Below are 17,025 nucleotides of genomic sequence, written 5' to 3'. Positions count from 1 at the left end.
GTCTCATTGAACACATTACAGCCAGGTCTCATTGAACATTACAGCCAAGTCTCATTGAACACATTACAGCCAGGTCTCATTGAACATTACAGCCAAGTCTCATTGAACACATTACAGCCAGGTCTCATTGAACATTACAGCCAAGTCTCATTGAACACATTACACCCAGGTCTCATTGAACATTACAGCCAAGTCTCATTGAACACATTACACCCAGGTCTCATTGAACATTACAGCCAGGTCTCATTGAACTTTAGTCTCATTGAACACATTACACCCAGGTCTCACTGGCCCCATTTACATGCAGAAATTCATTCGGAATGAATGGATTCATTCCAGTTATCAGAATAAAAATGCTCATGTAAACACCTCAATTGGAATAGAATATCCCATTCCGAATGAATTTTCATTACGGTCTGGTGGGGTGGTATATACCGTTTGAATCGGTATAGATCACCACATAAACACTTTATTCTGAATGCTACTGGGAGTTTAGAATACAAGTATTATTTTACACGTCTGCCCTTAGTAGACTATAGTGCTTTATGCCCATGTCCAAGCAGGGATGGCCAATTGGAGACACTTTACCCATTCGAAAAATACAAATACACCAGTTTTATTTTCCCATAATAAAATGCGCTATTTACAAACCCATCGGCGAATTACAGTGCCATTGCCAATTGCAGTGTATGGGTGTATGGATGCTGTGTTTTTTAGTTCTTGGTTGTTTTGGGTGGAGGTCACGTGTGGTTGCAAGACTGCGCTTCAAAATATATTTTTATTTTATTTTATCAGATGATAGCTGTTAGTGTTTGTCGGTTATTCATTTCTTAAGGGATAACGGTTATGGGTTGGCCATCTCTATAGTCCAAAGTTATATTCCGAATGAATGCTTTGGTCGTGTAAACAATAATGGAATAGGAATACTTGTATTCAGGTTCCATGTAAACAGTTGGGTATGAATCTCTGTTCGGAATGAATTAATTCATTCTGAATACATTTTGTGAATCTAACTGAGGCCATTGAACATTACAGCCAGGTCTCATTGAACATTACAGCCAGGTATCATTGAACATTACAGCCAGGTCTCAGTGAACATTACAGCCAGGTCTCATTGAACACATTACAGCCACGTCTCATTGAACACATTACAGTCAGGTCTCATTGAACATTACAGCCAGGTCTCATTGAACACATTACAGCCAGGTCTCATTGAACATTACAGCCAAGTCTCATTGAACACATTACAGTCAGGTCTCATTGAACACATTACAGTCAGGTCTCATTGAACATTACAGCCAAGTCTCATTGAACACATTACAGTCAGGTCTCATTGAACACATTACAGTCAGGTCTCATTGAACATGACAGCCAGGTCTCATTAAACATTACAGCCAAGTCTCATTGAACACATTACAGTCAGGTCTCATTGAACACATTACAGTCAGGTCTCATTGAACACATTACAGTCAGGTCTCATTGAACATTACAGCCAAGTCTCATTGAACACATTACAGTCAGGTCTCATTGAACACATTACAGTCAGGTCTCATTGAACATTACAGCCAGGTCTCATTGAACATGACAGCCAGGTCTCATTGAACATTACAGCCAAGTCTCATTGAACATTACAGCCAAGTCTCATTGAACACATTACAGTCAGGTCTCATTGAACACATTACAGCCAGGTCTCATTGAACATTACAGCCAGGTCTCATTGAACACATTACAGTCAGGTCTTATTGAACACATTACAGTCAGGTCTCATTGAACACATTACAGCCAGGTCTCATTGAACATTACAGCCAAGTCTCATTGAACACATTACAGTCAGGTCTCATTGAACATTACAGCCAAGTCTCATTGAACATTACAGTCAGGTCTCATTGAACACATTACAGCCAGGTCTCATTGAACATTACAGCCAAGTCTCATTGAACATTACAGCCAGGTCTCATTGAACATTACAGCCAAGTCTCATTGAACACATTACAGCCAGGTCTCATTGAACATTACAGCCAAGTCTCATTGAACATTACAGCCAGGTCTCATTGAACACATTACAGTCAGGTCTCATTGAACACATTACAGCCAGGTCTCATTGAACATTACAGCCGCAGGTCTCATTGAACACATTACAGCCAAGTCTCAGTGAACGCATTACATCTAGTTAGTGTTGTCTCCTATAGGCAACAATACTTGTTTTTGTTCACCTGTATGTCTACAGCAACCCCAAAACTTTACTAAGAGATATGTTGCATAGTTTGGGGGTGCAGCTCTTCAAGTATTTTTTTCTCTCGAGTCAAAGGGTAGCCTATAAGGGATACATTTACTACAATTGTCAGAGAGGTTCACAGTACAGTGGTCTATGAAGGAAAATCATGAGCTGTGATTTGACTACTTTTTAGAGGACAGAAATACTGTAGAGAAAACCAGCAGTATAGGAAATGTGCAAACTTATGACACTAGCACATAAGGTGTCAATTATTACTAGCAATATCTGAGCAGCAAACTGTAGTTCAACTCAAATGATAATTTCATGAACATGTGTGATTCCAGAACTCTGTACCACAGGCCAGAGTCTCCAACACCCAGCTACATGTCTATGAAGAGTGACACGTCTAAATATGAACCTCTTAACTTCAGTAATGAACCTGGACCTCCAGACAAGTATGTGTATCCTCCTGTACAATACACACAACACTATGATACGACTTCATAATATCATCCTAAGTACATGATAATCACTAAAGCACAAGACAACATTTCATAATGGCGTAATGGTGTATCCTTCCTGCCCAATCTTAACTATGGATTATAAGTTACTAGTTTGTGAATTAAGTTGTACAAATCACAATGTGGAGTTCAGAGGTGAATCTGCACTATACAGACTGACTGCTTGTGTGCATGATGCCCTGACTATGTAACCCACTATGTTCAATCTATCTATCTATTATTGAATTGCTTGTTAAGTTTCCATGTCATATTTTGTTAGGGAAAACCTAAATGTTGTATTATCTTATACTTGTGGGACATAAGAATAAATAGTTTTGAACACATGGTCCTTTTTTATTCATGTGATTCCAGAACTCTGTACCACAGGCCAGAGTCTCCAACACCCAGCTGTGTGTCTATGAAGAGTGACACTTCTAAATATGAACCTCTTAATTTCAGTAATGAACCTGGACCTCCACACACACAGTATGTCTCCTGTACAACATACACAACACTATGATATGACACGCCTTGGTGAAGTAATTAATTTTCAATGAGAGACGTGCAGAGAAGTTGAGGGGTGTTTATGCAAGCCAGCACAGTCCCGTGAAATTGTTGGCGATTACACATACAGACTCGCTGTATGACTCGCAGACTCACTGCCCGTCTGAAACGGCCTTAACAGGTCATTCAGGAGGTGACGCCTCAATGATCTCCTTGTTAGCAATCTGGTTCAGCCAGGTCTCATTGAACATTACAGCCAAGTCTCATTGAACATTACAGCCAAGTCTCATTGAACATTACAGCCAGGTCTCATTGAACATTACAGCCAAGTCTCATTGAACACATTACAGCCAAGTCTCATTGAACACATTACAGCCAGGTCTCATTGAACATTACAGCCAAATCTCATTGAACACATTACAGCCAAGTCTCATTGAACATTACAGCCATGTCTCATTGAACACATTACAGTCAGGTCTCATTGAACACATTACAGCCAGGTCTCATTGAACATTACAGCCAGGTCTCATTGAACATTACAGCCAGGTCTCATTGAACACATTACAGCCAGGTCTCATTGAACATTACAGCCAGGTCTCATTGAACATTACAGCCAGGTCTCATTGAACACATTACAGCCAGGTCTCATTGAACATTACAGCCAGGTCTCATTGAATACATTACAGCCAGGTCTCATTGAACACATTACAGCCAGGTCTCATTGAACACATTACAGCCAGGTCTCATTGAACACATTACAGCCAGGTCTCATTGAACACATTACAGCCAGGTCTCATTGAACATTACAGCCAGGTCTCATTGAACATTACAGCCAGGTCTCATTGAATATATTACAATCTAGTTAGTGTTGTCTCCTATAGGCAACAACACTTGTTTTTTTTTCACCTTTATGTCTACAGCAACCCCAAAACTTTACTACGAGATATGTGTCATAGTTTAATTGATATAAGTGTATTACTGAATACATTAATAGAAAAGGGTGACAGCTCTTCGAGTATTTTTTCTCTGAAAGGGTAAGGGCTACATTTACTACAATTGTCAGAGAGGTTCACAGTCCAGTGGTCTATGAGCTGTTGTGGCCTATTGAGTGTTCTATAGTAGCCCTTTTGACCTTGCAGCATAAATGAATGGAGAAGACCAGGCATGCCCTTATTTCGGTATAATTGTATTAAGGACAAAAGCTTAGAAAATCATTTCTATAGGATGTCAACACAATGCCCCATTGATCACTTAGGCCCTACGCGTGGTGTTCAGAGTTCCCATGCAGCCACTCAGTTGTTTGTCATCACCTATATATGCACTGCATACCCTGCATACTACAGTATACATAAACAATATAGAATATTACATTGTGATGTTGTTCCAATATACAACACATTAGTTGGACTACTTTTTAGGGAACGGAAATACTGTAGAGAAGACCCTGTTCTGCAGCCGCCCACACTGTCAATTGTTACTAGAAATATCTGCACTATACAGGCTGCTTGTGTGCATGATGTCCTGTCTAAACTATGTAACTATGTAACTATCTATTATTGAATTGCTAGTTGTTATTTTAATTATTTATTAAAATATCAGGCCGGGAGTCATACACCAGCCAGGCCACTCACATGTGCGCGTGCAAAATCTTTGAATTAATTAATTAATTCCCATTTTTACCGTCCTGTGGATGTATTTTTGGCGCACGCACACGCTCTCACGCACACACAAAACATGTTTATATTACTCCTAAACATTTTGCCAAACATCACACACACTCCTATCCTTCTGGTGTAGACCTGTGCCCAGAAGGGCATTTTTTCTAGTTCTGTGTGCACATGGTGAGTGACCATGTCATTCACACAAACATGTTTATGATTCCAGACGTCTGTGCCACAGAGCAGAGTCTCCAAAAACCAGCCTTCTGTCTATGAAGAGTGACAAGTATATGGGAATGCCTCCTGACTTCAGTAATGAACCTGGACCTTCAAACACACAGTATGTGAATCCTCCTGTACAATATACACAACACTATAATACAACTAAGGACCTCCACACACAGTATGTCAATCCTCCTGTACAATATACACAACACCATAATACAACTAGGGACCACCACACACAGTATGTCAATCCTCCTATACTTTAGATTGGATCTTTGAACGGCTCACACTAGACTAGAGTAACATCACTCCAAATGTTTGCTCTGGATCTAGGCTGGGGTACAGACTAGAGACCTGTGGATGGTGGATTTAGCTGTGGTTAACCACAGTTTAGGGTGGATTTGGGTCATTCAAATATATTATAAATTAAAATTGGATAAACCGCCGGTGAAATAATGCGGGAAATAAATGAATGGCATCTATCTATAGGCTTAATTATTATAGCTTTTAAAACGCACAAAATCTCGGCAAAATCTCGCAATCCGCGGATTTATAAATTGGAATAATGAATTAATTTGGTCGGTAACGGGAGGATTATAAATATGCACACGCGGATTCCGGTGACAAAATAGATCATCCGCAGGTCTCTAGTACGGACGTTTTCAGGCCACGTCCCAATCTGTGATTTGTGAAACATCATGAAAGGAGAGCCCACAGTTCACTAGCACTGTCCCTAAACAATTAAACATCATGAAAGGAGAGCCCACAGTACACTAGCACTGTTCCTAAACAATTATAACAACATGAAAGGAGACTCCACAGTTCACTAGCACTGTTCCTAAACAATTAAACATCATGAAAGGAGAGGCCACAGTATACTAGCACTGTTCCTAAACAATTAAACATCATGAAAGGAGAGCCCACAGTTCACTAGCACTGTTCCTAAACAATTAAACATCATGAAAGGAGAGGCCACAGTTCACTAGCACTGTCCCTAAACAATTATAACATCATGCAAGGAGAGCCCACAGTACACTAGCACTGTTCCTAAACAATTAGCACACTATACATAAGTATGATGTTTAGGCATTATTATTCTAAAGCAACACACAGCCAGTTGAAGAAATCACAGACGGTGGCTTTAACCTTTACTTTTATCGAATATCTAGATAAACAATCATGGTTTTATGGAAGATTCTTCTGAACATCTAGTTTGACCACTTCTAAGAAACAGACAGACAGAAGGACAGACGATCGATCGATCAATCTATAGATCGATAGTCTTTATTACAGTCCTGCATCATAAGATGCAGCCCACACAAGCACAAGAAACCCACACAAGCTTACAAGACAATCACTAAATGTACATGCACCAACACACCATAAACACAATACATAAACAGTTATGGATACATTGTTCTCCAACTTAACCTAAAAACAAAAACATCCAAAACAATATATGGATTCTTATCCTCGATTTTTTCCCTTACATTTTCAGAATTTCTTACATCATGGTATAGTGGACAGTAAGCTTGTAGATCAGCTATTTTCGGTGTGCGATGCGCTTCCAAATAACTTAAATCAGTTGTGGCGACTGAGCACGTTAATCTATGTAGATGTAAAATGGGACTTTACAACAACAAATATTGAACCAAGTGAATTCACCTGATAATTATATAAACATGTCTATGATTCCAGAAGTGTTCACCACAGAGCAGAGTCTCCAACACCCAGCTGTGTGTCAATGAAGAGTGACTGGTCTAAAGATGATCCTCCTGACTTCAGTAATGAACCTGGACCTCCAGATACACAGTATGTCAATCCTCCTATAGCCTACAGTTCAAGGTTGTACTGTCACATCTTGTGTACAGGTACAGATAAGAGTAAAACTTATTCTGGTTTGGCACCATATGCACATCACTGTCTATAACACAACAATGTGATCTCATTCTAAGTCATGTGAATTACAAAAAACAAGACATAACATCTAATAATGTTGTATCAACTCTGTTTAAAGTTCATCTACAGATTGTAATGTGCAGTTTGTGAATGAAGTGGTACAAATCAGTGTGGTGTTCAGTAGACAGGCTGGCTGCTTGTGTGCATGTACAGTATGTGTACAGTATGCGTGCAGTAATATGAACAGTATATGCAACAAGCTATGTTTAAACTATCACCCGTTATTGTACTGTATATTTAGTAAGATTTGATATTTCCGTGGTAATTTGAATACTGAAGACGCCACACAAGGTTACAGTACAATAAGCTTGTTGTTTATACAAGTGAGAAACACAGACTGGAAGCTCGCTACATAATAGTCTGGTGTACTTGTGCCCCCTCTTGGCCAGGCCCTGTAACAGTCTTTTACATGCCTAGTAAAATCACATATTCATAACAATTTCTATTGTGTTTTTTTCTTTTTGCTGCAATGTTGTGAGAGGAAACTAAAAGATGTTACCCTTTTAGAAATAAAATGGAATGTAACAATACAAATAAAAAAACAAATTGACAATGTTATTCACAAAAACAATTTAATGATTCCAGAAGTCTGTACCACAGACCAGAGTCTCCAACACCCAGCCTTCTGTCTATGAAGAGTGACTGGTCTATGGGACAACTAATAGACTTCAGTAATGAACCTGGACCTCCACACACACAGTATGTCCTCCTGTACAATATACACACGATAACACTATACACACTCACTATAACACTACAATATACACAACACTATACAATATGCACAACACTATACAATATTCACACTATATAACACTATACAAGATACACAACACTATTACACTATACACACTATAACACTATACAAGTAGTAGTAGTAGTAGTAGTAGTAGTAGAAGTAGTAGTAGTAGTAGTAGTAGTAGAAGTAGACTACAAGTTTTATTTTTGACAAAAACAAACTAATTACGATTAATACAGTGCCTGCTTTTGTTTGACAATAAATATTGACCAAAAGGTGTAGGCTGAAGCCTTAGCTTATTGTGCCTACTCTTCTATCATATGAATCGCTTGCATAGGTGAGATAATACAACAATAAGCAAACAACAGAAATATTCACTATATACACAACACTATAACACTATATACACAACACTATAACACAACTAGGGATGGGAATAACATATAGTTTTGCAGATGTGATTTTCTGGTTAATTATTGTGACAGTGCACCTTTGCCAATATGAAAACATTGGCCAACTACACACATTCTGAATAGCATTAAAATGTGAATTACCTGAATGACAAATATATAATATGATAACAATAGTATTATGAATGGTAGAACATGGGAGCAATTTGTGTGATGAAAAACCAATGATAAAGAAATATGTTTGGGCAGTATTTCTGTCAACAAAAGTGCTCTCCAGACTCTTGCTGGAGCTCTCATTCATTCAATGCCACTTTGACTATGCTTCCACCTCTTGGTTCTCCAACATCTTCTCAATGTCACTAAAAACTGAACTTCAGACCTCCCAAAACAACACATTGAATAAATGGACTTCATTCACATAATAGAAACATTTCTATGATTCCAGAAGTCTGTACCACAGAGCACTGAGAGCAGAGTCTCCAACACCCAGCCTTCTGTCTATGAAGAGTGACACGTCTAACACGTTAACACAACTAGGGATGGGAATCACACATAGTTAACAACCATTTAGCTGACATCAATATCTGGTTATTAGAATTGCAGCAAAACACACATGGATAATGACATGCCCAAAAAAAGGACACACACTTGTTACCAAAACACTGAATGATGTTACAGTTTACAATGAAACAACTGGCTGTCCTGATAGCTCAGTTGGTTGAGCTCTCACCTTCAGACCACAAGGTTGTGTGTTCAAATCGGTGTAACGACAACTCAGCCTGTGATTCTTATTTGTGCATATTGTTCTTATTGCGTATTGTCTTCTTTCTTGGTTTCTTGGTCTCTCTTCTTTTCAGAATTTCTTACATCATGGTACAGTGGACAGTAAGCTTGTAGATCAGCTATTTTCGGTGTGCGATGTGCTTCCAAATAACTTAAATCAGTTGTGGCGACTGAGCACGTTAATCCATGTAGATGTAAAATGGGATTTTACAACAACAAATATTGAACCAAGTGAATTCACCTGATAATTATATAAACATGTCTATGATTCCAGAAGTGTTCACCACAGAGCAGAGTCTCCAACAGCCAGCTGTGTGTCTATGAAGAGTGACTGGTCTAAAGATGATCCTCCTGACTTCAGTAATGAACCTGGACCTCCAGATACACAGTATGTCAATCCTCCAATAGCCTACAATTCAAGGTTCAAGGTTGTACTGTCACATCTTGTGTACAGGTACAGATAAGAGTACAACTTATTCTGGTTTGGCATCATATACACATCACTGTCTATAGCACAACAATGTAATCTCATTCTAAGTCATTTGAATTACAAAAACAAACATACAGTAACATCTAATAATGTTGTATCAACCCTGTTCAAAGTTCATCTACAGATTGTAAGTTACTGTGTGAACAGTTTGTGAATGAAGTGGTACAAATCACAGTGTGGTGTTCAGTAGACAGGCTGGCTGCTAGTGTGCATGTACAGTATGTGTACAGTATTATATACAGTATGTGTACAGTAGTATAGAATATACAGTATGTGTACAGTATTATATACAGTATGTGTACAGTATTATATACAGTATGTGTACAGTATGTGTACAGTATTATATACAGTATGTGTACAGTATTATATACAGTATGTGTACAGTATGTGTACAGTATGCAACAAGCTATGTTTAAACTATCACCTGTTATTGTACTGTATATTTAGTAAGATTTTATATTTCTGTGGTAACTTGAATACTGAAGACGCCACACAAGGTTACAGTACAATATGCTTGTTGTTTATTTCCCAAGTGAGAAACACAGACTGGAAGCTCGCTACATAATAGTCTGGTGTACTTGTGCCCCCTCTTGGCCAGGCCCTGTAACAGTCTTTTACATGCCTAGTAAAATCACATATTCATAACAATTTCTATTGTGTTTTTTTCTTTTTTTTCTTTTTGCTGCAATGTTGTGAGAGGAAACTAAAATATGTTACCCTTTTAGAAATAAAATGGAATGTAACAATACAAATAAAAAAACAAATTGACAATGTTATTCACAAAAACAATGTCATGATTCCAGAAGTCTGTACCACATACCAGAGTCTCCAACACCCAGCCTTCTGTCTATGAAGAGTGACTGGTCTATGGGACAACTAATAGACTTCAGTAATGAACCTGGACCTCCACACACACAGTATGTCCTCCTGTACAATATACACACGATAACACTATACACACTCACTATAACACTACAATATACACAACACTATACAATATGCACAACACTATACAATATTCACACTATATGGTCCTCATTCACAACAGCGTTTACGCTCATAAAGTGACGTTACGTGAGCGGAGCGTGAGCGGACAGGCATTTACGTGGATTTCCACATTACGTGGGAATTCATGAACTTGAACGTGAACTTGACGCTGACGTTGGTTTGTCGGAAATTGGTCTCTCATGGTCGTGTACGGCTTGCGTAGATTTATTAAGAAGGCTTTAGTGTTCATGCTGAATCAATTAAAAGTCCCCAAACCTCAGATAAAATATGTAGGCATGTGTCCATCCTGGAGGCTAATCTTTCCGGTGATAAAATGGCCACCAACGTAATCAAAAAAGTCAACCAAAGAACAAGATTCCTTTACAGGATCTCCTCACTGGTCGACAAAAACACCTTGAAGACCTTAACAGGAGCCCTTGTACAAGGCTTCTTTGACTATGCATGCACCTCCTGGTACCACAGCACCTCAAAGGCCCTTAAAACTAGGCTCCAGACCTCCCAAAACAAACTGGTCAGGCTCCTACTTGGCCTCACCCCCCGAACCCACCTCACCCCTGCCCACTTTGACAGACTGGCATGGCTTAGGGTCGGCGACAGAGTACAGCATCTTGCAATGGGTCTGGTCCACAAGATTCGATATTCCACCAAGATACCCATGTACCTGTGTAGATACTTCCTTAACGTTAACGAAGTCCACACCCACAACACCAGAGGGAGTGCAACGAACCATGTTCAACCCAGATTCGGCACAAACAAGGGACTAAATTCTTTTCGCTCCTATGCCACCAAAATGTCAGTCATTAAGACATGCGAATCCCTTGACTCCTTCAAAACCGCTCTCAAAGGGCACCTACGGATGGCTGCAATTCGAAACTGGCCCCCGTAAAATCTGAATCCCCCCCCCACCGCTGCTCACTCGGCAGCCTTCTACTCGCAGTGCAACGCGTTGTGATCGGCTCTCGCGGACTCGCGCTGCATGTTAAAAAACAAACTCACAATTATAATAAGAACATACACTTATCTGCATTCTGCACTGTACGAATCCAACGTTGTTTAGTGTAGTAATGTCTGCAGTATAGGCCTATTTAAATTGTTTCGTTATGGAGCTCCTTTGAGTCAGTCTGACTGTCGGTGTGTGTGTGGGGGGGGGGAATTAGCCCTGTATAAAAAATAGAAGACCACATTAGCCTATTTGAATGAATGGCATCAGCGTGTTTGTAAGTTGGCCAGTCATATCATAGTTTTAAGCCAGCTCACCTCCACTCGCGCTTGTTCACAAACATGACGGACAGACGGACAAGAAGGCTGTTGATGATGATTATTATTAGCCTACCACTGTAACTCGCTGATCAGCATGTTGGCAGAGACTCAGCCAATTCAAGTTTCACGTAGGCCTAAATGCCTTTGCTGCAAGCACCTATCTGCCTCCATTTGCGTCGTGGTATTAATTTATAATAATGTATATTGATCACATGCGGACGCCACACAGAATAGCCAACTCTTACCTGCAGCTGAGGAAACATACAACCGGATGAAATATAGCCTTTAGTCCAAATCCCACAAAAAAAAAAGAAATAAAATATGTCCTGTGTCCATGCATGTCCGTATATTTGCTTTCCAAATCCGACAGTGCAGGGCAGGGAATCAATCACCGCAGTAGACTAATCAATAGGGCCTTTTATCATTGCCGAGTTTTAATATAGCATTTGGTCGTGTGGTGAACAGTACAAATTAACTTCTTTCTCATTATGTGAAAGTAACTGTAACATCAGTTAACTTATTAACGTTCTGACATTTAACAAGGAGTGAAGCAATGCATGCCAAGTTGGCAAGTTTCGTTTATAATATACATATAACTCGCGCTGTTTGCTTGAAGATCTGTCCGTGCAGAGACCCGCCTGTCAAAATGAACTGCTCTACAAGCTCATCGCGGCTGTTGTATATAATTTAAAACTTGGGAATCCTCTGTGCAGTCTATGATGACGTATTTCGATATTTCCTGTTGCCTTATATGGTCGTGGATGTTCCATCAAACCAGGCGACACCAGGCGAATCGCTTGGAAAAAATGCGGAAATGATACACTCGCCGATCCGCACAAATTAAGTGATTACACCTGGTTCCCTGAATAACACGGGACTTAACCGTAGCGTGATCGGACGGATTTTCCGCTATCTATACGCATGGCCTTTACGCTTCCGTTACACTCTGGCGAATTTCTCCTTTGTGAATGAGGACCAATAACACTATACAATATACACACTATAACACTATACAATATACACACTATAACACTATACAATATACACAACAATACAAAGTATAACGGACAGTAGCGATCCAGATAAATATCAACCATGTTTGAATATTATCGTGACGCCTCGGATGTCTTTGAACAAATCGGGAGGCTTAAGATTAAATCATTGAACGGCTCACACTACTAGAGGATAATCATGGCTGTTTGCTCTGGATCTGGGCTGGGAAACGGAATATCTGAGACAATTATGGTTTTATGGTAGATGTTTCTGAACATGTATTCTATAGTTTGATTTCAGATCAAATAGATAGATTGATAGATAGATCGATCGATGCACCTCTTGGTTCTCCAACATCTCAATGTCACTAAAAATTAAACTTCAGACCTCCCAAAACAACACATATTGAATAAATTCTTCTTCTTCGTTTCTATGATTCCAGAAGTCTGTACCACAGAGCAGAGTCTCCAACATCCAGCCTTCTGTCTATGAAGAGTGACCGGTCTAAAGGAGACCCTCCTGACTTCAGTAATGAACCTGGACCTGCAGATACACAGTATGTCAATCCTCCTGTACAATATACACACTATAACACTATACACTATACACACTATGGGCCTCATTCACAACGGCGTTTACGCTCATAACGTTACGTAACGTGAGCGGAGCGTGAGCGGACTGGCATTTACGTGGATTCCCACATTACGTGGGAATTCATGAACTTGAACGTGAACTTTACGGTGACGTTGTTTGGTCGGAAACTCCGCTATAAGCTGCGCCAGCTCAGAGGGTCGTGTACTGCTTGCGTAGATTTATTCAGAAGGCTTTAGTCTTCATTCTGAATCAATTAAAAGTCCCCAAATCTCAGATAAAATATGTAGGCATGCATGTGTCCAAAACATTGGTCAGCACATAAAAAAATGATAGCTTATATAAAAGCCAAGTATCACTTGGATGCCTAAATGCATGCATTCTAGAGGCAGGTTAGCCTAGAGTCCCATACAGAAACTGCCCCTGCAAACCCGACACCTTTTTATTTATTTATTAGGATATTTCTAGCATGCGCGATTGCGCTGCACTTGACAGCTTTCTACTCGCAGTGCAACGCGTTGTGAGCTTGTAGATCGGCTCTCGCGGACTCGCGCTGCATGTTAAAAAACAAACTCACAATTATAATAAGAACATACACTTATCTTCATTCTGCACTGTACGAATTCATTGGAAAATGAATATAACGGTGCGGTGAGCCCGGCCCGGACAGAACAGATTATTTCTATGGTTCACAGACATGCCGGTCTGACAGACAGACAGCAGTCACGAGGGCTAATTAGCCCTATAAAAAAATAGAAGTCCACATTATTGCATCAGCACGTGCAATTCGGCCAGTCATAGTTTTAAGCCAGTGCACCTTAATTAATTATAATATGGGGAACTTATAGCTAGGCTGTAGGCTACTACATTGATGAGATCAATCAAGTTTGGTGCCAAATGTCCCGCGAAATTCGCGAATCATTTTAATATGACGTGACGACATCATCATAAATGAACCTGCACTTAGATCTGACAAAGAGGAGGCTACCCGCCGTATATGGTTGAAATTTTAAATAGCTATAGGCCTATGCCTACGTGTCCATGATCAGAACAAATCCATTCTCCACATGGCATTCAGACAGATGACAGTGAGATGATATTAATCTATTCCCCGCATGAATCAATGCAGCTCTGATAAAAATATCGGATATATGTTTTACCTCTGCAAAGGTGTGAGTGAGCAATTGTTCAATAGAAAAGAAAAGGCTTTATAATATAATTGCCAAGTATACGCTAGCTTGCTGCCTTGGTCCCGAACTTAAATAAATATGGCCAAGCTGCATTTTATACCGTAAGTCAGCTTGACATTGTTGCAGCGGTGCGGAGCAGCGTTCACCGTTTTGTAAGCTTGGGAAAATGATTTATATAGTTTAATGGTAGGCTATAGACAATATAAAGAATCACGCACAAATGTAATGGTATATGGATGTAAACAAAGAGACTGCAGGTGGTGGTCGTCGCTCCGGCGCTTGACATGGTCAGATAATTTTCTTTTAATTTCCTAATATAGCCTAATTTCTTTCCAGCAATCATTTTTATTTTAATTTGTGAAGCCACTATACTGGAAAATATCATTATTTTGTTGCATTCCGTCAGGAGGACCTCTATTTCGTTTGAGCTGTAAGGCCTATAGTTCTTTTTTGTTTTTTTTACTGCTGTCTGCTGAGTCATGCTTGACGCCTTTTATGGTGTGAAATGGGGCGTGGATCAATGCAAATGAAGTTGTCGGGTGATTTTCCGATCATTTGGCACCCGCTCGCATTCTTTATGACATACACCTGCGTACCTGTGGTACACGCCGCTCTTTGAATTGCACGGCAAAACAACGTAGCGTGATCGGACGGAATTTCCCGCATCTGTATACGCTTCCGTTACGCTTCCGTTACACTCTGGCGTATTTCTCCTTTGTGAATGAGGACCTATAACACTATACAATATACACACTATAACAGGGGCGGCGGTGGCTCAGGGGTAGAGTGCCTGGATGGTAACCGTAAGGTTGCCAGTTCGAACCCGGGCTCCCGCAGAGTTACTGTCGAAGTGTCCTTGAGCAAGACACCGAACCCCTAATTGCTCCCGATGTGCTAGTTGGTGCCTTGCATGGTTTCCGCTGCCATCGGTGTATGTATGTGTGTGTGAATGGGTGAATGTAATGCACAATCTCTGTAAGTGCCTTGGATAAAGGCGCTATATAAATGCACCATTTACCATTTTTAACACTATACAATATACACACTATAACACTATACAATATACACACGATAATACTATACACACTATAACACTATACAATATATACACTATAACACTATACAATATACACACTATAACAGTATACAATATACACACTATAACACTATACAATATACACACTATAACACTATACAATATACACAACAATACAAAGTATAACGGACAGTAGCGATCCAGATAAATATCAACCATGTTTGAATATTATCGTGACACCTCGGATGTCTTTGAACAAATCGGGAGGCTTAAGATTAAATCTTTGAACGGCTCACACTACTAGAGGATAATCATGGCTGTTTGCTCTGGATCTGGGCTGGGAAACGGAATATCTGAGACAATTATGGTTTTATGGTAGATGTTTCTGAACATGTATTCTATAGTTTGATTTCAGATCAAATAGATAGATTGATAGATAGATCGATCTATGCTTGCACCTCTTGGTTCTCCAACATCTCAATGTCACTAAAAACTAAACTTCAGACCTCCCAAAACAACACATTGAATAAAGTCTTCTTTTCTATGATTCCAGAAGTCTGTACCACAGAGCAGAGTCTCCAACACCCAGCCTTCTGTCTATGAAGAGTGACTGGTCTAAACAACATCCTCCTGACTTCAGTAATGAACCTGGACCTCCAGATACACAGTATGTCAATCATCCAATAGCCTACAATTCAAGGTTCAAGGTTGTACTTTATTGTTCCATCTTGTGTACAGGTACACCAGTAAGACGCCTAAGTGCAAGAAGCGAGGTCGCATGCATGCATGCGCCTGGGTGATGGCAGACTGTTGGCCGAGCACTGGCGCTTTAGCATGGGGGGGTCAGATCAACATGGAATGAGTTCTGTACTGGCCATATAATGAGCATGTCTACAGGTACAGGGTTTGATGAGGTCAGATCAACATATGGAAAGTCAGAACAGGTCAGCTCCATATATGGAGATCTAAGGGTGGCAGCGGGGACATTCCCTTGAAGGTACAGGGTTTGATGAGGGCCGAGCCTTGATTTTCGGGCCTGTTGAGAACTCTAGTTTTCGCCAGCTGCACTAATAACTTTGGGGCAGGCCCGTCTAGAGTTTGACTGGATTCGACAGTTATCGGCCAAAAGGGTGACATCGAAGAGGAAGGATGGATGGGGAAGGATCAACTAATGTCAGAACAGGTTCTGACATATGGAGATCTAAGGGTTTGAGATCAGATGTAGAGTTGCTGATGTGTGTGTGTGTGTGTGTGTGTGTGTGTGTGTGTGTGTGTGTGTGTGTGTGTGTGTGTGTGTGTGTGTGTGTGTGTGTGTGTGTGTGTGTGTGTGTGTGTGTGTCACCCAGTCAAACCACACCTGGACTGAAGACACCCAGTCAAACCACACCTGGACTGAAGACACCCAGTCAAAACACAGGTGGACAAAGTAAGAATGTGCACTCATTGACAATTCATGCTAATAAA

The 17,025-nt window shown here is 40.2% G+C and overlaps 2 protein-coding genes across 2 annotated transcripts in view; both read left to right on the top strand.

Moving 5' to 3' along the window:
• Positions 1-2,599: 2,599 nt before the first annotated feature.
• LOC306938669 (uncharacterized protein) lies at positions 2,600-9,709 on the top strand (the record flags this gene model as incomplete). Its single annotated transcript, XM_079522936.1, has 5 exons — positions 2,600-2,670; positions 5,104-5,217; positions 6,801-6,914; positions 7,647-7,760; positions 9,268-9,709. 5 exons carry the CDS (start codon positions 2,600-2,602, stop codon positions 9,455-9,457), a joined length of 603 nt encoding a protein of 200 aa, XP_079379062.1. The 3' UTR covers positions 9,458-9,709.
• The window catches only part of LOC306938668 (protein NLRC3-like), a gene marked incomplete at both ends in the record, with an annotated part of 22,006 nt that continues 14,553 nt past the window's right edge, over positions 9,573-17,025 (top strand). The window contains 3 exons of the mRNA XM_079522935.1: positions 9,573-9,610; positions 13,187-13,283; positions 16,134-16,211. Of these exons, the coding sequence (XP_079379061.1) occupies positions 9,573-9,610; positions 13,187-13,283; positions 16,134-16,211 (213 nt within the window). The remainder of the gene's footprint in view (positions 9,611-13,186; positions 13,284-16,133; positions 16,212-17,025) is intronic.

This window comes from Electrona antarctica (genome assembly GCF_951216825.1).
Source record: "Electrona antarctica genome assembly, chromosome: 15".
NCBI classification, from domain to species: Eukaryota; Metazoa; Chordata; class Actinopteri; order Myctophiformes; family Myctophidae; genus Electrona; species Electrona antarctica.
Note: the sequence above shows the minus strand (reverse complement) of the source record. Positions and strands in the feature narration are given on the sequence as shown.